The sequence below is a fragment of the Metopolophium dirhodum genome, chromosome 2 (genome assembly GCF_019925205.1).
Source record: "Metopolophium dirhodum isolate CAU chromosome 2, ASM1992520v1, whole genome shotgun sequence".
Lineage (NCBI taxonomy): Eukaryota > Metazoa > Arthropoda > Insecta > Hemiptera > Aphididae > Metopolophium > Metopolophium dirhodum.
Window position 1 is genome coordinate 20,300,240 of NC_083561.1, and position 23,030 is coordinate 20,323,269.

Here is a 23,030-nt window from a genome sequence, read left to right on the forward strand (position 1 = left end):
GTTTTGACAGATGAACATCACACCGTTGTCTGGCTGTTTACCTTTACTCGGTGTGGTTTTCATCTGTCAAACTGATTACTTTACCCAATCGTTTTTTGTTGGTCTTGAGAAAAACCTTTTTTATTTATTGCTGTTGGTTTGTTCCGTAACAATATTCACCTAATAAGATTTTGATACAATGGGATTTCCTCTAAAGAGGAATCCAATAGTAAATAATATTCATTATTTTATTTGTCCCTTTACTTTTCGGGTGTGCAATGACCAATGCTATTTTGAAAAAGGTTTTCTCTACTATAAGTTTTGTCAGTCTGGAATTCACTATTGAAATCTTTAATTACGGGTGCTACATTTTTTTTAACGATAAAAACGGTGAATCCTTTTCTGCGATTATCGCATTGGCTGAAAAATATTATTGCATTCCCTAATTATGGGGAACCTTGTTCGTTCCACCTTATTTCTTGTATAGCTAAAATCCCTAACCTTTATTTATTAAATTATTTAACTTATGCTGAAGCTGCTCTTGCCTGATATAAAGTGCATTTGTTCCATGTTCCAAAACTTAGGGCCAATTTCCAGTTTTCCTGTCTTGATTCCATTACTCTGTTTTTAGGTGAATGTTTGAATTCCTGAACATTGATTTTTACAATACTGGGTTGTTAGCCCACCGTTCGACCACCAACTTAAAGGACCAGCCACCAAAGTCTGCTAGAACCCTTTTGAGACTGTTGCAATGCATGTGTATGCATTGGGTGACGAAGGTTCGTCACACCCGTTACCGATTAAGGTACCCTATGCGGGAAATTTCTCAAATGGCTACCATTGAATTGGCTCCCAATTATGGGTAAATATGAATTCGACCCTTGGATTGGCCCCTGACGAATGTATGTTTGAAATGGCTCCCTAAACTGTAATATATTATTATTTAAACAGGGGTTCTCATATCATACACATTTACTTTTTACGATGTCAGCCTAACATAGCTTAGCAGTTTGCACTCAAATATAGTATAGTACTGGATATCCCAAAACTATTATATATATTATTGAATTTAGTCTTATCTTCTTAATCGTCTTAATCTACTATAATAATCGATTATCATTGACTCCTATAATACACTACTTTTAATTTGTTGTTAATATTTAATGACCACGGCAGCAATGTAGGTATTATACTTTATTAGTAGCTACGTTGTATTAACGCGAGTGTGTAAAAATGAATTCCGTTTAGAAAATGCTATGTGAAAAGGGAAAATTAATTTTTATAGTTGATAAATTCAAGTTTAGTTTTCATAAACTCCTCTAAAATGGCCAACTATAATACCTACTTGTGTGCATACAATTTTGGCTAAATGTTTATATAATATTATATATATAATGTTTCAATACACCATAAAAGTTTTCAAATATTTTAATTTATTTTGAGCTGTTTACGAACATTTTCGGTTTCCTTTTTTTTTAGTTTTTTCTTTACTATACATATCAATAAAATTTTATTTATTGGTTAAAAAAGCTTGAAAATTTAATAGAAGGTTTCTAGTATATTGTTTCAAAGTCAGATAAATAAATTTAAAGACCAGTCACAATTTTTTTTAAGCACATAAGTTCAAATATTGACGAAATACGGAAAAATCACAAAAATCAGCAAATTATTTTGAGTTAGAAATTCATAAAAAATTAGAAAATGTAATACAAGATAACTCATAAATTTGTTTACCTTTATAAAAAAAAGAATGTCTACAAACAAATCAAATTTTTTATGAGCGTTTGAAATTCTTTTTTTTACTATTTTGGATATTTACTCGATTTCTCATGTAACGATTTTCTTAATTTGTTGTAATTAAAAAACGAATGACTGTATATACTTGAAAATTACACTGAATGTTTATATTAGCATTTTCTATACACGATAACATTTTGAAAATAATTTGAATCTTTTTGAGCTGTTTACGAACTTTGTCAGTTTTCAATTTTTTTCTTTAAATATCAATAAAAATAATTGTATCAGTATTTAAAGTTTGAATTTCAACAAAATTTATCAAATTCTTAATTTAATAATTACTTTTTAGTTAAAAATGTATAAAATGTACAACTTTTATAGCTAAGGATTGAAAATTTTAAACAAGTTTCCACGTAAATAGGTTAAATATAAATCACTTTATTTACAATAATATCATCAAATATACTTAGTACTTAATATTATAGGCTGACTGACGGTTTTTGCTCAGAATCGTTTTTTTTTTTACAATGATATTATAATATCATTGAATTCAAAATTAACACCATATATTACAGTGACCCACTTGTAACTGACTGTACAGAAGAGTGACACCCACTTACCCACATTTTTTTGTTTGATTGTGTAAAATATTATCTGTTCTTAATTTTACTCTACTAGGAAATAACGTATAACTTTAAAATATCAACAACATTTTGGTAACCAATATATTTTTGAAAATCTATTCTATACAACAGAAAAGTTAAGATAAATCTAGAACATCATATACCGAAACTAAATAAGGCATTGAACAAAGTTTGAGTCGTATACAGTTAGTACATTTATCGGCTAACGAAAGTAACAAAGGTGACTTATGTCCGGGGCAACGCCAGGAGGGACAGCTAGTTAATATATTATAAATTCTTGCTAATGCTTGACCCTCGTTAGTAAAATGTTGTATAATTCTTGGTTATTATATACTTTGCAGGACAATAATTATTTTATCCCTATAACTCTTAGATTACGATCATAAGGTATTATATTATTAATTAAATAGTATGTTTGTTTTTTATTTCTAGAGAATAATGGTACGTATAAATCACATTATTATTATTACTTTTTTTTTTCATTTTGTTACTCAATATATGTGATTGATATTAAATACGAGTAGTTTACATTTGACGGAGTTTTAGATAGGGTAATTTCGAATTCCCTCATATTATAGCCCATCAGGTTAGGTAATATAGGAAAAAATAAATGTTTAGAGAAAATATTAAATACCTCTGCATAATATAAGTATTACGTATGGAAATGTATGAACATTTTAATTTTTACAATATTGGATTTTCACGGTTAAATTAACAAATTCTCTTCATAATTATTACTTTTTGCACCCGACAACGGGGGCGGAACCCGAAGGACCACTCGGTTGATCCGAGAACAAGAATGATGTGCCACTTTTTTGATAACAGTCAGATGACGCCTACTAAAAATCTGAATAGGCAACTCAATATACACCTGACCACAAATTGACGCTATGGAATCGTTTACACGGTGACGAATCTAATGCGAGAATAAGACGTGACATGGGAAAAGGAATATCAAGTAATTATAAGGTAGGGGTCTCTGTGGACGAATCAGTCTGGTGCAATAACCAAAGAGCTCACAACAAATAGGGGGCTTAAGATTAAACTTAGGGTTAAGTATCTATAGTCATGAGGCGAAACAGCAACTCAGGGATGACTTGGATCTCGATGACCTGGGATGGCCTCTCACACAACGTCTAAGTTTCTGGCGGACTTACGCTTCGGCAACCTACTGCCGGTGACGATGACTGTGACGTGAACAGCAACACACGACAGTCGGTGGACGCTGCATCACCTTTCACCAAAATACACGACTCGTTGGCGTATAAGCTTACGTTCGAATGAGGATAGTGCGAGAGTAAAGTAGTAAATAGTATAATAATAGGCTACTCACGATTTGGTATGGTTTGATTTATTTATTTCAAATGATCTCACTATGAGACGGTTATAGGTTCAGTCACAAAAACCATAAACAATAATAGGTAATTAATAATAGTGACTGCTAAAGCACCGAAAATAACACGAATAATAATTAAGAATAAATATGACAATTAATATAATAACAATAATACACAATGATGATATGATACGGTCGTGGAGTGGTGTGTGGACGAGAAGGGAGATGTCGCCGCCGCGCCGATTACTGTCATGCGACAAGCACTAATTGCTCGGCGCGAACAATTACGTTGTCCCTATAGTTCTTAAATTGTGAATCATAAGGTATAATTGTATTTATTAAATACTACGTTTATTGTTTTATTAATAATATTTATTTATTTATTTTTAATTTGCAAAATTTATTTTGTTCAATTTGTGTGATTTGTGTGTTACTTGGTTATAATATATTTTGTAAGACAATTATAAATTAAGGCATCGCCATAATAAATTCTTAGATTGTGAATCTAAGGTAAAATATTATTTGTTTATTATTTTATTTCTAGGAATGATAAGTACGTGCATTTTGTCTTATTGTTTTATTTATTTTTTGATTTGATCAATTGTTTAATTATTCAGTTCTTGTGATTAATTGTGTCTTATAAGCCATCATTTATATGATCATCATTATCCAAAAATGTTTATTTACCTACACACTGAGTAATATTATAGCTAAGGACCCGTTTAGTTGACAAGCCGTCACACATTATTGGGTATGACAATAACTATTATGGTTCAGATACACATATACACCTTTTATATAATTTTGAGTACTAAAGGTTCTTAAACTATACAAATCAATCAACTAACATTTTAAAGTATATTTTATTATTATTAACATTTCAACATATATTTCGATGGATTTATAATCGGTCTATATAAACGAACATTATAATTTTAAAAGCATTACTATATTTTGATTATTCTGTATCTAAAATTGTACGGTATAGGGCCATAGCCTAATAATAATATACTAATATTAACCACAAATTATTATTATTACTAATCTTTTTTTAGTTAGAATAGCGACAAGTACGTATACAGTATATAATATTTAATTTTTTGTAAAACTTATAGATAACCATTGAGTGACATTTTCCATTACACAAATTCTTTAAAATATTTGCATTTCATTAGAGTATGATGAATTCAATCGTTTTAAATTTATTAAAAACTAATATACAATATTAAATTAAAATATAACTAAAAACTAAGTAGATCATCCAATATTCTGGTTCGTATATCATAAAGAATACAAATTACAAACAAAAATTATCATTAAATTCTACAATTTGGAATTATAAAAAAAAAAGGTAGTCAAGTGGATGTCGCTCTGTTATACAGTAGGTTATAAGTGGACCACTGTAATGGATTGTGTTTAATTTGAATTCAATAATATGATATCATTGTATAAGAAAAACGATTCTGGGCGAAGACAACGTCAGCCTATGATATATTAATATTACTATGTATATTTGATGATATTATTATAAATAGAGTAATGTATACATATGACATAGGTATTTACGCAGAACCTCGTTTTAAATTTTCAATCCTTAGCCATAAAAATTGAACATTTTATACATTTTTAAATACAAAATAATTATTAAATTTGAAATTTGATACATTTTGTCAAAATTTGAAATTTAAATGCTTATAAAAAATACTGTGAGAATGTATTTTTAATATTTTTAAACTAGGATAGTAACAATATATCAGGACTCTTGTATACAATTTTTACGCGTTTTGGGACAACAAATAAAATTGTATTGATATTTTATAGAAATAAAAACTAAAAAAAAATGATACTGAAGATGGTGTATAGAAAATGTTAATATAAACATTTAGTCAAAATTTCATGTACCTACAGTCATTTTTTTTAGAGTTACACCAAAGACTAAAATAGATTTTTTCAAAAACAGATTTTGCGTAAACATTTTTGCTTTTTCTTAATTAATTTATTTTGTTTTTCACGGCGCTTTTGAAAACTACTGGCAATTTTTTTCTTTTGACCCCTAAAGTACCAACTAGATTTACTTTTCTATCAGAAAGATACTGTTGAAGAAAATCTTAGCATTTTTACTGTCAAAAAAGGTAATGACAGACACTAAAATTTAAAAAAAAACACATATCATTGTAAAATCAATACATTCATCGCTCCACTAGATTTTTAAAACGTCATAAATTTTTTTTCAGTTAGACATACTTGAAAGTTTTTTTTTGTACCTGACATTTGGAATTTTCATAGAATGTTCTCAACAAATTTTTTTCTTCTATCAAAAAAAAAAGTTCACCGGAAAGTTAAGCTATTTAAAGCTATCAGATATTTTCGATTTTTATACATTTATTTTAACTAGTAAATCTGATTATTTATACAAGTACTGTAGGATGACACAAGGTATCCATTCAGAAACATTTTTCATATGAAACTATTTATCATTGAATTCAAATCTGGCATATCCATTACAACGACATTCTTGACAACTACAACTGTACAGCTGTGTGGTACCCACTTTTCTATATTTTTTAATTAAAATCATATTGATACGCGATTACTAATAAAGTATATACGTACGTCGTGAGTCATACAGAAACATAAGTAAGATAAGTCATGCACATATTATCCTTTAAATAAATATTGAAATTACATTAACCTTTTTTTCCTGTAGAACAATCTGTTGAATCTATTAAATATTTAACATTTTAACCAATATAGTTAGGTTGTTGTTATGTGTTATTATTTATACCAAAAACAATAGGAAATTGAATAATTATTGAATAAAGTTAAATTTTACAGATCTTTCAAAACAATACAAACTATTGTATAACGGCAGTATGTATAATTATTCTCTGTTTGTATGTGTAATTAAGCTGTCCACCACAGAATATTGTGTTTATACCTGTGCGGCACAAATACCTTTTTTTTTTAACAAACAAATGATTTAAGTATTTGAACGAAAGTTACATGTTCGGGGTTTGTGGAAGTTTGACAGAAGACTAACAATTCTTTTATCACACCATTCAATAATTTGTAATATCACCTATATCAACATATCAATTATACTCTCCTAGTTTTAAATCTTTAACATACTTTAAATTTGGCAAATATTTTTGAGATAGAACACTTGATAAATAATTGTATCATCATATGTATTACTATTTATTTTAAATAAAAAAAAATAGTTATATAAAACAATATAATTTATATGGGTATGACATATATTTTATTATATAACATATATCATATATTATATTATATATCATAATATATAAAAATGAGTAAGTAAAATATAAATGTAAAATAATGAAACACGGAATTTCCATAAACATATTGTTTCATTCTAAAACCAAGATTTACTCACTAGACTATTCATTCACAGTGGGTTAAAATATGGACTCCAGAGACTTATGTCATTCCAGACAAACCGTTAGGTATCGACAAAATGGAATTGTATGCAATGAATGAAATTCATTATGTTCAAATTACTCGGACAACTAGTTATATAAATCATAAATCAAAATATTTATAGATTAACTACAATAAGTGACCAAAAAAAATAATAATATCTGGCCGATCGTAGGAAAAAAATTAAATTGTTACTTGTGTTCGAAAAAATAGAATGATGTTTAGTTCGATGTTGAAATATAGAACCATAAATATTCTTAATAGTTTTTTTCAATTACATTTATATTAATATTACTAAAAAAAAAAAATAAGTAATATAACTCCTGTCCATTTTCTTCAAATAAAATATGTTAAGATTCAATTAAGATTTTAACCAACCGAGTTTACGTTCTTATATGATATTAGTTATACAAAAAAATATAGGAAATCATCACAATAATGTAATTTATTTTACGTATTTTGCAGAAGATCTCAGAAAATATGTCACAAACGGTATGTATAATTAATGTTATAAATAAATGGTTATAATCAATGCCAAAAAACGGGTGTTTTAGCCAAGATTTTTCATAGTCAATCGATCATTTATAGGTTTTATTCGTATGTGAAAAATAATTCATTGGGTTAGACTAAACTCATTGTTTTTCTGCTCAAGTAACCTTACAGTGTAATAAAATCAGGTTGTTCTATGGGCTGGATATTAATTAGCGTGTTCAGTTGTCTAAGTGTTAGTCATTTTATAATTATATATTTTTTTTTATATTTATGTTGATAATTTTTTTCTATCTCTGTACAAATTATTGGTAAGATTTATAAAAATCGGGAAGTTTTAAAAATATGTTTTAGTTTTTTAGTTCATAGAAGAAAATGTCAATATTTTCTTAGCTAAAATAAGTACGATTAAATTGGTGTGATTTAAATATAATTTTGACGGGTTTGTGGGCTAAAAATTGTTTTTATATACATAAACAAATTGACTTCTATACGTGTTTATGGAAGGGAAATCTAACTATCTTATTAAAATAATCTAATACCAATTTATTTTGCAGAAAAACCGATTACTTTTTTCTGTCAGATGTATATGAAGGATTCACAAAATGGTTTTATTAAAAAATTGTTTACTACTGCTTGAATTCAAATAAATATTTTGTTTACTCATTTGAAAATACATATAAATTAAGCTGTGTCATACAATTACATATTATATTATATCATATTATTATAAATCGTATTATAAATATATACTATGCTCTAATAATTCATATTAAAATAAATTCAATGTATTTGACAAAAAATGATTCAACGTATACCAAATGTTACTAATAGTAGGTTAAATTATAAATTAATAATATATTATATATTATAATACTAATACATACTTAATAATAAAGGTTTGTCTATCTCAACGCTGTATCTTTTTTTTACCCAATGATTGAATTCATAATGAACACATCCGTGATCCATTACGTCTATTACATCCAGACTACAGTGACCTCAATTGACTTGATCGAAGATGATGTATACTCAACAGTGGACAACTTACTGTACAGTGTCAACAACTGATTTTGTCCGGGTGGCGAGTTCCTCCCTACGGCTAATCGATATAATATCCTCACGGGACACCCTGGATATTATATGTAAGGCGTATGCCGTATTGGGTATAAGAGTGGTTACATTCCAAAATGTACTATTGACACTTTTCATATTGTTCAAGTAACACGATTTTCTAATTTGAACTATAGTTAAACAGTAAGAAAACAGTAAAATATGTTAATAATTTAGAAAAATATACTTAATATATTTTTAATGCAAACATTTCTTTAAATATATTATTTCTCTACTTAAATTGATAATTTAAAATGTTGATTACGTCATAGTGTACTATTTTCATCCAATAATAGTACATTTTGACGTAATCATATCAAGTTAATAATATTAATACCTACTATAAATTAAATAAAATAATCTTTAGAGTACTTACAAAGTATCAAAACTATTATAGTTACAACCATAGAATATAAATATATCGCTACAGCAGGCTGCTGCAGTCACCAATATATATCATTTGAATGCGTATCACAGATCATAACACTGAGAAATAAGTTTTGGAGCGAATTTATTGATATCGTATTGAACTTAGGAACGTGTTTTTTTTAACTGTCCGTTTTTGTAACCACATTATATAAAATTCAATCCGCACAGCTACTGCCTACGCCCTACTGTATAGCAATAACTAATAACATGTGATGACCAGAGTTGGGTGAACCGTTTAACATATTGATTTTATATATTAGGCAGTTATTTTAAAATATTGTTTCCATATGCGTGCGATTGCGTTTCTTGTAGTGTTTGAACATTTCATGAAATTTAAAAAAATGAAATATTTTAAATGTGTGAAATATTTCAGTATTTTAATAGATTTTGTTTTATTTTTAAATAAGTTTTGTATTTACATATAATTGTTATTAACTACCTTCATAATTGTATGGTAGGTACCTATATGTATACCTAACCTAAACTTTGGTATTAAACATTTAAAATGGTATACAACATTTTTAAATATTTTTATGTTTAAATGATACAAGTAAGTATACAATCGTATACATGTAAATTGTATACCTACTGAATTCTTATATTAGAATTTAGAACTAGGAATATTAGTACAGCATTATAAACTAATCAATATTTATCATATTATAATATATTCTAATAATTACTATACATGTCTTATGTATATAATTATAAATATGAATGTGGTATGCAGGCATGCAACAGAGTATTAATAAGAAGATAATTTTTCTTGTTATAAACTTATACCTAAGTTATAACGTTTAGATAAGGATAACGATAATAAAGTTCGCCAGATTACGACCAATTGGTCAACGACACGCAATGCCACACTTTAACCCTTTGTTGACCAAGCATCGAATTAAAATATTTTTTAAAGTTTTTTTTGCATAAACATGTTATATTTGACCTATATAAGACATTTTTTTTTGTTTTTTTTTTTTTTTTTTTACTCAAATTTGAGTTAGGATCATGGTACTTGGAAGTACCATCGGTCATCTAGGATTTTTTTAATTGGTACTTCAAAGTACCAACAGTAATTTTGCCATATAATTTTTAACATGTTGAATATACCAAAATTTATTTACGACTTTAGAAAAAAAAAATGTTCTTCTCTTATTTCTAAAAATATTACTCTTAGTAAAAATAAGCATAAACGTTTTTTTTAGAATACTTACATATAAATTAAAAACCTCAATAGCTCCTAAGTGTAAATTAAGTATTTTAGTCTAAAAAATGTTATATTATTAGGTCAATGCTATATATGAATTATTTTGTTACCAAAAGTTTTTTTTATCGTGGAAATTAATAGGTGTTGATTTATATGTTGGTTAAATAAAAAGAAAATCATAACTCCATATCAGTCAAATAAAAATGTTATAATTAAAAAAAAAAATAGTTATTTTACATTATGCTTATGAACACATTATAATAATTTTATATGCATATTAGTTATACTAGTTATGAACAATCTATATCATGATAGTCCGCAAAACAATTTTTTTTATCGTTACAGCATAAAAATACATTGCAATGGGAGCATTTTGAATATGGCCTTGATTGAGTTCCGTTCATAGCACAAACTTCACAACGTCCTCGATTAGCAACAAATTTTGGCCAATGAATTCCTCGATTGGTTAAACGCACATCTTTTGACACTGACCATTCTTTTCCTCTCCTCTTCTTTATTGCCGGACCTTTATTTTTTGGTGTTGAAGTTGATTGTCTTTTATTTGATTTAGGAAGTTCTCGTAAAGTCAAAAGTCCTTGTGTGACTGAACGACGAAAATCCAATAAAGTAATACTTCCATGTATTTGCTTGTATACCACATACGAATTTACAAACATAATGTCTAATAAACCCCAAAATATTCGGTGCCACCACTTTTTTGATTTTCTGTTAACACCGTAAGTTGTTCTAAGTTGATCAGCATGATCTACACCACCCATATAACAATTATAATCACGTACAACTTGTGGACATAGAATATCTTTTTTTCGACCACAATTATCCTTTCTTGTTACAGTTGTTATTTCTGAACCATGATAATTTGATGCTAACATAACATACTTGGTATCTTTCCATTTGTAAACACCAATACCAGTGTTTGTAATGCGATAATCTGATGAACCTCTAGGCGCTTTTTTATCTTCAGATAATTCCGGGACATCTTTACGGTTTGATCGGATTGTCCCACATGCTAGTGAATTTTCCGCTTTTAATTTTTCTAGCAATGGCAATGAAGTAAAATAATTGTCGAAAAAAAATTTTTTATTTTTATTCCACTCGTTTTTTGTCAAATTCAATACAACACGCTCACCCAAACCAAATGACTCAAATTCATCAGATAATTGCTCATCTTTGCCTTGATATATACTAAAGTTTTTTATATATCCCCTTTGGTCAGATAAACACCATATTTTATATCCGCGTTTGATAGGTTTTTGAGGATTATATTGTTTCATACAGTTACGACCTTTAAAAATAATCATCGATTCATCAATACTTAGTTCTCTCGTTCCATGGTAAGATGTAGAAAATATTTCATTACAGTAATTTATCAAAGGCCTAAGTTTTAACAGTTTATCTTTATTATTTGTTGGGATCAATGAGTTGTCTTGAACATGAAGATTTGATAAAATATTATCAAATCGATTACGGCTCATTGTATTTGACACACAGGGAACATTTAAATCATCAGATGTTGCCCAATAATGTTTCCAACTTGGCAGTTTGTTGTACCCCATTAAAAAATTTATACCTATGAAGTTCAGAATTTCAAAACGTTTTACATTCAAAGGACGTCCTCTTTGAATACTATATAAATTTGTTTGATACACAAGTTGATCAATAAAACCATCGATAAATTCCAAAAATATTGACGTAGCAGTTTCCCCCTTGAATTTGCCATCAACGGGTCCATCGGGAAGTGAATAATCGGGTTCTAATGTTTTGACAGTTATCTTTTTCCATTTACGGCGAATTTGTGAGATATCTTCTTTTTTTTTTTTTGAAGTGTTTTTAAGCTTTTTGGAAGGGGGAGATTTGATATTATTAGAAGAGCCAGAAATGTCGTGGAGATTGACAGTTTGAGTAGAAGTCGGCACAGCTATAACTACAGGTTCTACTGGCTCAATTATATTTGAAAAATTAATATCAGTATTATCCAGAATAAATTCAAAACTATCTTCATTTTCAATTTCTAATTCATTTGTCACTATATTTTCTTCAAATGGATTATTATCGACCACAGAAAAAAAATCTTTACCTTTCGTAATATTGTCTTCGTCGTCCGATAATTCTTCGTCGGTAATCTCATTATTATCTAACGGAATCTCTTCATTTAACCACTGAAGTAACAAATCATCGTTATTATTTGTCATTTTAAAAATAATATTATTACCTATGGTTAAATAATTCGAACTTTTAATACAAAAATGTGTATAGTACGTAAAAAAAACGATTTCACAGACAGTAATCAAACATTTACGAACGACGGCGACGATTACTAGTCGACAACTGACTAAATATTTACCGTGAAAGACCAATGGTACTTACAAGTCCATATTCTTATTTATAAATATTTCATTATATCGATAATGAAATCGCAATAACAGAAACAGATAATCCATCTAGACATATATCTAAACATAAACAAAATATTTCTTATGATAAAATGATAAAATATGTACATATAAATAGAAAGGAAAAATACCAAGTCATGTATATGTGTTGAATGCTGCAGTCCCCGAAATTAATCGCCGATAAAATGTTTAATAATAGTACGACCGCTTTTAAAATAATATTTATTTAATCGGTAGATGGTACTCGTGAGTACCGACCCATTAGAAACACAAAAATAACGTTTTATGATATTTCATACACGTTTTATTTCGGTGGACTTATAAGTACCGTCGGTCGACAAAGGGTTAACAATGCCTAGATCAACAAAATAATATGTTAATTAAACTTAAGTAATCAGATTTTAGAAATAATTATTTATTATTATATTATTTTAAGTAATTAGTAATTAGTTTATAATACTTATTGTATGTTATGCAAGCAGTGTTGAGATGATCTAGATAATAAATTACTTTATTTTATCTTATCTAGATAAATATTTTCTAAGTTATCTAATGCTTATCTGAGATAAAATAAAAACGTATCTAGATAAATTTATCCAAGATAAACATTTGATCAAGAGTTTAAACATCCGTGAACAGTATTTTGAACGGTCATGTAATAATTAAAATTAATAAATCTATTCTGGAAGAGCGTTCTATTAATAGAATTCATAACAGTTGTAATAAAATGTAAAGAAAAAAAACATTTTATAAATAAATGACAATATTTCAACGAAATGTCTAAATATAGATTTTATTGACAACGCTGCGCTCCGCGCCGCCAGTATGTCAATTGTACTATACGGCCCGATACGGGCTTATACTTTAATAATATACTGTTTAGTAGAATTAAGTAGTATGTATGTTTTCGGTTTATTTGATAACTGATAAGTGATAAGTAACAATTTATATTATTCACTAATCAGTAATCAGTAATCACTAGCTATTTCACTGTCCTCAAAAACTATAATATTATTATGGTCATACTAGGACGTACTTATACCTACTATCTATTAGAATATTATAAACTATTAAATACTGCTCATCCAGTCATCTTATTGTTAGGTATTTTATACTAAAATCAAACAATTTTAACAAACTTCGAATTTCAAAGTAAGTATTAACATCAAAGTTATAATTACCGATAACTATAATATTATACATGTGTTTTTTTTTCTAATAATTAAGTATTTAGATGTAAAAAATGGATAAATTTGTTATCAAAAACAAAAAAGAAATCACAAAGAAATAGAAGAAACTGAGGAACTTTCAAATGTGTAATCGATCACAGCTGAACCAAAATTTAAATATTTATTTAATGAATTTTATAAACTTGTTTCCATCAATGGTTCAAAATTAACAGCATTGTGCCAAAATTGCCCGAAAGTTGTTTGTGGATCCACAAATTCTAGTGGAAACTTGTTAAGCCATATTAAAGTGAGTTTTTAGTATAATAATATGTACCTACATAATTCTAATTTTTAAATTTTCTTTTAATTAAAAATAACCATTTATTAGTTATTACTTATGACTATTTATAATTATCTGATACATATAGTATATACCTACCAATTGTATGGTTTATCTACTAAAGTATGAGTTATAGGTAGAGAGTTATTATAGTGATTTAGTTACATTTTACTGATGTTATTTTAATATAATATATAATAATAAACAAATATAGTATCAAAAACAGAGACAAAAAATAAAATAAATGAAAAGTATCATACCTGATTACAAATACATAGATTGACCTATTCAGTGGTGCATATACCATATACAAACCACAACCGCTATACCTTTAAAGATTTTGTTGGGGTGGGTGTCCATGCCTATGTAAATTATTAAAAAATATAAGTTATTTATTAACTGAATGGAATCAATTAAGTAATTTAATAACTTTTGGTAGGTGGATAAAACTATGTCTTGCTTACCTGAAATGTGTATCTTGTGGGCCACTGATTATGTAAATATATATTTTATATAGCTTACAAATATTTTACAGTTCACATAATAGTATAATAATACTTTGGTATTATAGATTGTAAATTGTAATATTACTAGTGTCATTGATTAAATACTAGTATAATTATAATAGTATTGTTCTGCTAGTATTTAAAATATATTTATCAGTGTTTATATCTACTAAAATATTAAATTATAACTTGATAAGTAATTTATAAATATTAAAATATTTACAGCATAAGCATAACTCATCGATGACAAGGGTTAATAATTCGAGGCAAAATAAGGGAGAAAAAACTGCTCAAATTAAAATGTATGATGTGCATACAAAAAAAGTATCCAAGGAAAAGGTAATTTGATCCATAAAACATATTAAGTAGGTACATTTTAACTTATGTGTAGGTGGTAGGGATCATTATTTTACTACTCTCAATAATAAATTGTGTAAATAATGTGGTACCTATGATCTAATTAACTTTAAAAATACAACTCCATTTTAGATTTTACAATGTTAAAGTAATATTTATATTAAAAACTAAATAGGTACCTAGTGTTTAATATTATGTATTAAATAAATACTTAAAATTAATTATCTAAATGTAAGTAAGGATTTAATTATAATTCTTGATAAATCATCAAATTAAATATTGGAATAGTTACATACAGTTTAATTTTGGCCACATATGTTTCAAGAAAAAAAATTATATTAAGTTTAATATTAAAAAAAAACATTACCTATTTTAGGATTAATTAGATACCATTTTATTAAGACTAATAAAGTTATAAAATATAAATTATAATAATAAAGTTTATTCAAATATATAAAATTATTTATCTAATCTATTGCCGGAAGTTTAGTTTACATCACAAGCTATGCAGATTGCAGATGGATTTAATAGATGGGATGGTTTTTTAAAAATATTATTCTATATAAACCTATGTTTATGCTATTTTTCTTAAAACCATATTCTAATGTGAAGCACTGAAATATGACTAATGTTGATTTTTCTAATCTTGTTTAATACTATAGCGAAGCAATATATGCTGAGGCGACGATAGTATTTTCTATATGACTGATCGTTTTAGCCAAGATTTTTCATAGTCAATTGAACATTTATCGGTTTTATTCCTATGTGAAAAATAATTCATTGGGTTAGACTAAACTCATTGTTTTTCTGCTCAAGTAACTTAACAGTGTAATAAAATCAGGTTGTTCTATGGGCTGGATATTAATTAACGAGTTTAGTTGTCTAAGTGTTAGTCATTTAATAATTATAATTTTTTTTTATTTTTATGTTGGTAATTTTTTTCTATCACTCATTATAATTTTTTTAGATTATGAGCGAAGCGATGAATGTATTGATTTTACAATGATGTGTGATTTTCTGTCAGTTATGTCTTTCATCACATTTTAGGACAGCAAAAGTGCTTGGATTTTCTTCAACAGTAACTTTTCTGTTAGGGAAGTGAATCTAGTTGGTACTTTAGGGGGTCAAAAGAAAAAATTTCCAAGTAGTTTTCAAAAGCGCCGTGAAAAACAAAAGAATAATTAAGGAAAAACGGAAATTTTTACGCAAAATCTGTTTTTGAAAAAATCTATTTTAGTCTTTGGTGTTACTCTAAAAAAAATGGACCGTAGGTACATGACATTTTGACTGAATTTATATATTAGCATTTTCTATACACCATAACATTTTCCAAATATGAACAATATAAACACATCCATGATCCATTACGTCCATTACATCCAGACTACAGTGACCTCAATTGACTTGATCGAAGATGATGTATACTTAACAGTGGACAATTTACTGTACAGTGTCAAAAACTGGTTTTGTCCGGGTGGCGAGTCCCTCTTTACGGCTAATCGATATAATATCCTCACGGGACACTATATGAACAGTTCAGTCGCCGATGTTGGTAAATCTTTAGCCGTCTAGGACGTTGCCCGGGGTACACTGCGTGGAAGCGATTTACCTTTGTACCCCTAACTTACTGGTTGTAATGTTATGATACTTTACAGTTTAATACTTATATTTTAGGTGTGCCATTGCTGTGTGGAGTACTGAATATACAACACTACCTATGATTAGACATGGAAAAAACAAACCAATGTTAGCATCCTGTGGAAAAGTTGATGTTGCAATGTTTTGGGCCAAATCGAATTGGTTTTAACATTAGATACTACTTGAAAATTTAATATGCTATGTTTAATTAAATTCGAACTTAATTGTTTTTATTTCTATTGTAAATTTAAATCTTTTATTTTTTTGTTTTGATAGTGAGCAATTTAGTGAGTATCATAATTTCTGAAAAAAAAAATGTGAAATATGTCTATTAATTTTGAGACAATTTAACTGGTGTGCACTGTGCGCTCAATATTAACTAAAGTGATAGATTTAGTTTGAGTTTGGTTTGAGATTTTTAAAAAAAACATGTTACATATGAAATGGATCAACCGAGTGGGGCGGCGTACTGCAGCAGGCCGGCGACGACGTGCAGGTGCAGAACCAAGCAGACACCATACCATCTGTGGGAATTGAAAAAGAGAGCAACACTGCTACACTGAACAGGAAGAAAGAATCGGAGACAACCACAGTTACCAGCAAGACACATGGACGGACAAGGCGCTTTTTTGCCACCACGTGGGTGGTCGCAAAGCGCCTGCTACTTTGTGGTTGTTGCTGAAGAACTTGAAACCCGCATTGTAGTACCCCCTCCCCCCAGATGAAGACACCTAGACAAGACGGCTGCGACGGGGGAGTAGTACGTGAAAGAGCACTTTACGGTGTCCAGTGGTAAGTCACCCTATACGTTCTCCGGCCACACGCAGAAAGACGATATCGCAGTTGCCAGCGTCACGCGCTCGTGGATTGCCGACACGCGAGACCATTAGCTGACGACTCGGCGCGGGCCCGGCTGCTTCGGTCACACCAGGAGCGATGGACAACGACGACAGCGGTGGCTAGCTGTACTGGCACGGGCAACGATACCGCTCCAACGGTACCATGACGAGGTGTACGAAGGTGACTCGCAAAGGCGGAGACTGCAAAACACAACGGGTGAGCGATGCAGCTGAGCTAGGGTCATAGATGTCAGCATCGCTGGACTCGTGGAAACAGATAACGTTTCAGGGTACAACGATGCGTGACTTCAGGACGGCCACCGGATGGTGACGCGGTTGAGTCACGTCTCCTGTCGCCGTCGATTCTGTAGCACCAACAGCTCCCTTTGCTCGCTCAGTGTTTTAGGTCACCGTCGCCGTCGTCACGCATCAGTCCTCTTCAGCACCTTCACATCGTCGATGCGCACAACATCGCGCACTAGTCGCTCGCCGTCATCTCGTCTCTTCGCTCCCGTGGTCGTCGCGGTCGGGACTTATCCAGCCGTCATGATGGTTGTCACCCGCGAGCAAACGAGCTGGCGACTACACTCGTCCGCCTGCGGGATGTGCCGCGGGAACGTATAGAGGTAACCAGTAGCCTTATTACTTTATGCAAGCACCTCGCCATCGCGTACCACTCCTCCCTGCTTATTGTGTCTTGTCTGGTGTTTTTTTTCCTATAAGACCACTTTGAGCCGTTTATATTTCAAAAATTAAAAATAATTATAATAAAATAATGAAAATATAAAAAAAAAATAGGCCACTTTAAGCCGTTTAATTATCTAAACTTTTGATTGTACTCAAACTATAATAAATATATTGTAAAATTACATTTGTTGAATACACAATAAAATTATCTATACAAAAACAATATATTGTTTCTTTTTTTACGTATTAGAGTGTGTTTGTATATTTATTTATTTAAACAGAATAATGGGCTCCATTGAACATGCCCCTTTGAGGGCTCACGCAAAGTAATAACTACCTAGGTACTAGCAATGTTTTTGTCACGCATCAAATATATCAATAAAATATTATAGTAATGTTAGGTATTTTTGGTCAGGTGAATGTATAATAATTAACAGATAACCATAGATTACTTTGGACTTTTACGTATATTAAACATGTTAGTGTACGCAATGGCATTTTAAAAATAGTAATACTTCATACTCTTGACCCCACAAAGTAGGTAACAACTAGTTCCTACCAAGTATCAGAAAAGATTCCGATGTAAAATACTAAAATATCAAAGCATTTTTACTACCCCAAAAAGTGATGACAGACACAAATAATAAAAAAGCGGGTTAGTGGATGTCGCTCTGCTGTACAGTTGGTTACAAGTGGCCCGAGTGGATAAATGTAATGGATGGTGTTAAATTTGAATTGCGCATTGATCGACGGTCAGCCCAGCGATTCGGATGACGAGAGTATAGGGATTGAGGTAACACCGATAGACCTAATATATATATATATAGAAGTGAATATCACTGAACACTGTATATGTAGTATTTGTAGTATGTATGTAGTATTTAGAACAGGTGCATGTAGCACTATAATATAATATCAAAAACTTTTAGAATACAACAATAAATGAACTGGTGGAGACGTCTCTCCGTCTCAGTGTACAATAATAATAAGTAATTAGCTCACACTAGAGTGCAATAATGGTAATGCGCAAGTGATGATACAATACAAGTATGTATATTATAATTTATATTAGGTACAAGATATAATTATCTTATTTCCTAACCACTTGGATATTGGCAATCATTATAATTTATAACTATACTTAATCTAGGCAAACAACCTGATATGCCCAAGTCTTACAGATCAAGTATCAGGATTAAAACAGAAAACAATAATAAAAAAAAATAATAATACCACAACTGTCACACTTGTTTTCTGGCAGCGCACGCGCCCGAGCCCGGCTTGTGTGCGACCCTCTGTAGTCCAGCGGTCTTACACGCTATGCAGCGGTCGTCCACCTCCTTGCAGTCCATCATAGAGTGGCCTGTAGTACCGCATTTCCAGCAGGCGCCGGTTCTGTCCTCAGCTTTGCAAGTCCTCACGTTGTGGCCGAACGCCTGGCACCTGAAGCACCTCTCCCGGTGGTAGCGTCCTGGGACGTACTCGGCACATGGTCCACCCGATCGGGACCCTGGTTATGTGATGTGCATCGGCAATTTCGCCGTGGCTATCTGTTGTCCGGATCAAGTGCCCCATATCCTGATGTCACTGACGACGTCCCGGTCGATGTTAGCTGACGGATCATCCTGTCCGGGGATGGCGTTACGGAGTGCCTCCAGAACTTCTGACGCGGTTGCGTCAGCGTCAATGTCCAGCACCTCGACCTCCGCTTGTACGCCGAGCTGTAATACTTTGCCGACGGAGTCACCTAGTTTTTTCGACAAGGCCGAGACGATTTGTTTGGCTGCTGAAACTGAGTTATCTTCTTTCGGAAGCTCCAAAAGGAGGCAACCGTTCCCTCGTCTGTTTCATGGTGACGCTAGTACCGATCTCCTCCCTAGTCAGGCCGAAGTTTCCTATTGCCAATATTGTGTCCTTATAACTCTTGCCATCCGCGTTCCTGACGAGAATGGCCGGTGGTTTTTTGGAAAAGCCTGACGACTGTGAACGGGAGCCGGTGGTGGACTGGCGCGCCACGGTCATCAGTCTATTCCCGGACCTAGTGGAGGCATCGGCCGTGGAAACGTTCTTGCTGGTGGCTATGGTCTGAGATGGTGAACAAAAGTTTGGTAAGTTCAGCACATCACCTTAAATTTTCTTGTTCATTTATTTTAAAATCTTTAAATGCGAGCAATGTTTTTTGAAATTTGTATACAAGTCAAATTTGATTGCTCACCGAATGCCGACTATGAATTCACGGTGAAATGTAATCTGGCTAGACACGAAAAAAATCACAACGCCAAGCGTATCCCGTGTATTAGGTGTCGCATTACGTTCAGTTATAAGACCAGCCTCAATAAACATTTGAATAATGCCCATGGTATGTATTTTTGTATCCACTTTAAATATTTATTATTATATTTCAATTTTTTTATCAGGTATAGTCAGGGCTTGAAACCGTTATCAATTCAATCGGTTAACGCTGACGCGGTAACCGAAAATTTTTTGGATACCGGTTACCGGTCTTATACCGGTCCTGTTATTAGCGGTAACCAATTACCGGTACTAGATTCAAAATTACAGGTTATCGTTAAGTGATAACCGCTTCCAAAAAATGTCGGTTACTGGTAACCGATTGAATACTGGTTTTCTAAAAAAATATTGTACTACACCTTTGTACCCGTATACTTAATACAATATTCATATTGTTATAGGAATCAAGCTATTTTTAGATGTCCCAGTACAATATACGATGAATGAGACCAGGACTATCGACTATCGAGTATCGTCATTACTTATTACCAACCAACGGTCATTTATGTTATAGGTAGGTAGGAAATAGAAATTTAGAATACCAATCATTTGAATTATTATTACAAGAATTGAGACTAGGGAAAAAAAACAAAGATAATATAATAGTATGTTTTAAGAATAGTTTTAAGAAGTTATTATTTAGTATACCATTAGTAGCTACGAGCGTATAATCATTTATGTAGCTAAAATAAATTAAACATAATATTATTATAGTACATACGTAACGGTAGTCAGTATTTATAAATACCGGTAATCGGTTCTTAACCGGATAAAACATATTACGTTATCATAACTTTTATGTTAGCTGAAAAATTGTCACGGTAACCGGTAACCGATAACCAGGAGTACAAATAGGTTTATAATTACGGTAACCAAAATTTCGGGAAAATACCGGTTTTTGATAAAAACCGGTAACCGGTTTCAAGCCCTGGGTATAGTACAAATCACGCCACACGTTTTTGTACCAGACTTACAGCCTGGTACATCATTCGTTCGAATAGATTGTTTATCAACTGCACGAGATAAACAAAATGTCAGCTTATCACCCATTCGAGATAACGCGAGGGACGAATTTACGAGTAACGTGAATGAATGCTGGGAGGTTCTAGACGTTATTGATCTTCTCGGACAAAATGATCACTTATCACCAGAACGAGATAACACGATAGACAAATTATGGAGTAATGTGAATGACGATGAATACTTGGAAGTTCTAGACATCGTTGAGAATCTTGGACTTTATGATTTTCAAGGTTAGCATTTTTTTTTTTTTTTAATAAGCGTGCTATAAGCTAATTAATTTTTTTTTTTAAAGATATATACACTACGCTCGATAATGGCAAACGTGTTTCCAGTGCAAATACAACGTCGGCTGTTTGGGTAAAAAAATTACGCTTAAATCTCGTAAAGTCTTCAGGATTTACACAAATCTCTACATCATCAAACCATGCAATTACCTGGTATTACGTAAAAAATACCAACAATATTCAAAACTATATCTACTTTCTTGATTCGATTAAATCCGAACTAGCCGATTTACTAAAATTATTTGCGAATAAAAATCCAATCAAGTTTAATTCAAAGCTTGAGGCAACATATAATATACCGAATGTGGAATATTCGTCGGAAAACCGTGCTTTTAAAATTTCAGTTAAGGCGATTTTCTTAGTACAGGAAATTGTTGAAGAGGCATTTGCTAAATTAATGCGAGAGCAAGATGAGTACGTCGGTAAGGGTAGTTGATTCACATTGCAATGTATAGATGGGTTAATGTTAGGTATATATAAATATACACCTTTGGGTGGATCATCGTACATGCAACTACCAGACGCAATAGAAAATAAAAAAGCTGTGATTAATCCGCAGAACTCAGATTCACAGTGCTTCAAATGGGCAATCCTAGCAAAACATGTCACAGGAAATAATAAACATCGTGTTGGTAATAATTATTTTAAACACCAAAAAAAATATAATTTTACAAATCTACCATTTCCAACACCACTACATCAGGTTAAAATTTTTGAAAAAAATAATCCAAACGTCTCTGTCAATGTTTACGGTATCGATAAACAATTTCAACCGCCAAAATTTCTGAGAAGAAAAACCCGATCACTTTGATCTTTTACTAATTCCAGACCAGGATGATAACAGTCACTATAGTTACATCTCTAATTTTTCAAGACTCATTAGCTCACAAAAAAACAAACATAATGAACAGTTAATTTTCTGCAAACGGTGCTTTACATCATTCGATAAACAACAATACAAATATAAATTAAACGGAGTTGCAGGACTTTGACAACATAAATTTATATGTGGGGAACACAAACCCATACTACCTCAGATACCCGAACCAGGATCAATACTCGAGTTTACTGCATGGGATAAAACGCAACGTCATCCTATAGTAATT

At 30.8% G+C, this 23,030-nt stretch overlaps 1 protein-coding gene and 1 long non-coding RNA gene across 2 annotated transcripts; one reads left to right on the top strand and one right to left on the bottom strand.

Annotated features, from left to right (window-relative positions):
• Positions 1-6,527: 6,527 nt before the first annotated feature.
• On the top strand, positions 6,528-8,432 carry LOC132939207 (uncharacterized). Its single transcript, XR_009663960.1, has 3 exons — positions 6,528-6,567; positions 7,606-7,632; positions 8,187-8,432. It is a non-coding gene; the product is annotated as an uncharacterized LOC132939207 (long non-coding RNA).
• Positions 8,433-10,665: 2,233 nt separating this feature from the next.
• On the bottom strand, positions 10,666-12,588 carry LOC132938806 (piggyBac transposable element-derived protein 3-like). The gene is made up of 2 exons (XM_061005816.1): positions 11,526-12,588; positions 10,666-11,432 (listed from the first exon to the last, which is right to left on the bottom strand). The coding sequence occupies exons 1-2, from the start codon at positions 12,586-12,588 to the stop codon at positions 10,666-10,668; spliced, it is 1,830 nt and encodes a 609-aa protein (XP_060861799.1).
• Between the last annotated feature and the right edge of the window lie 10,442 nt (positions 12,589-23,030).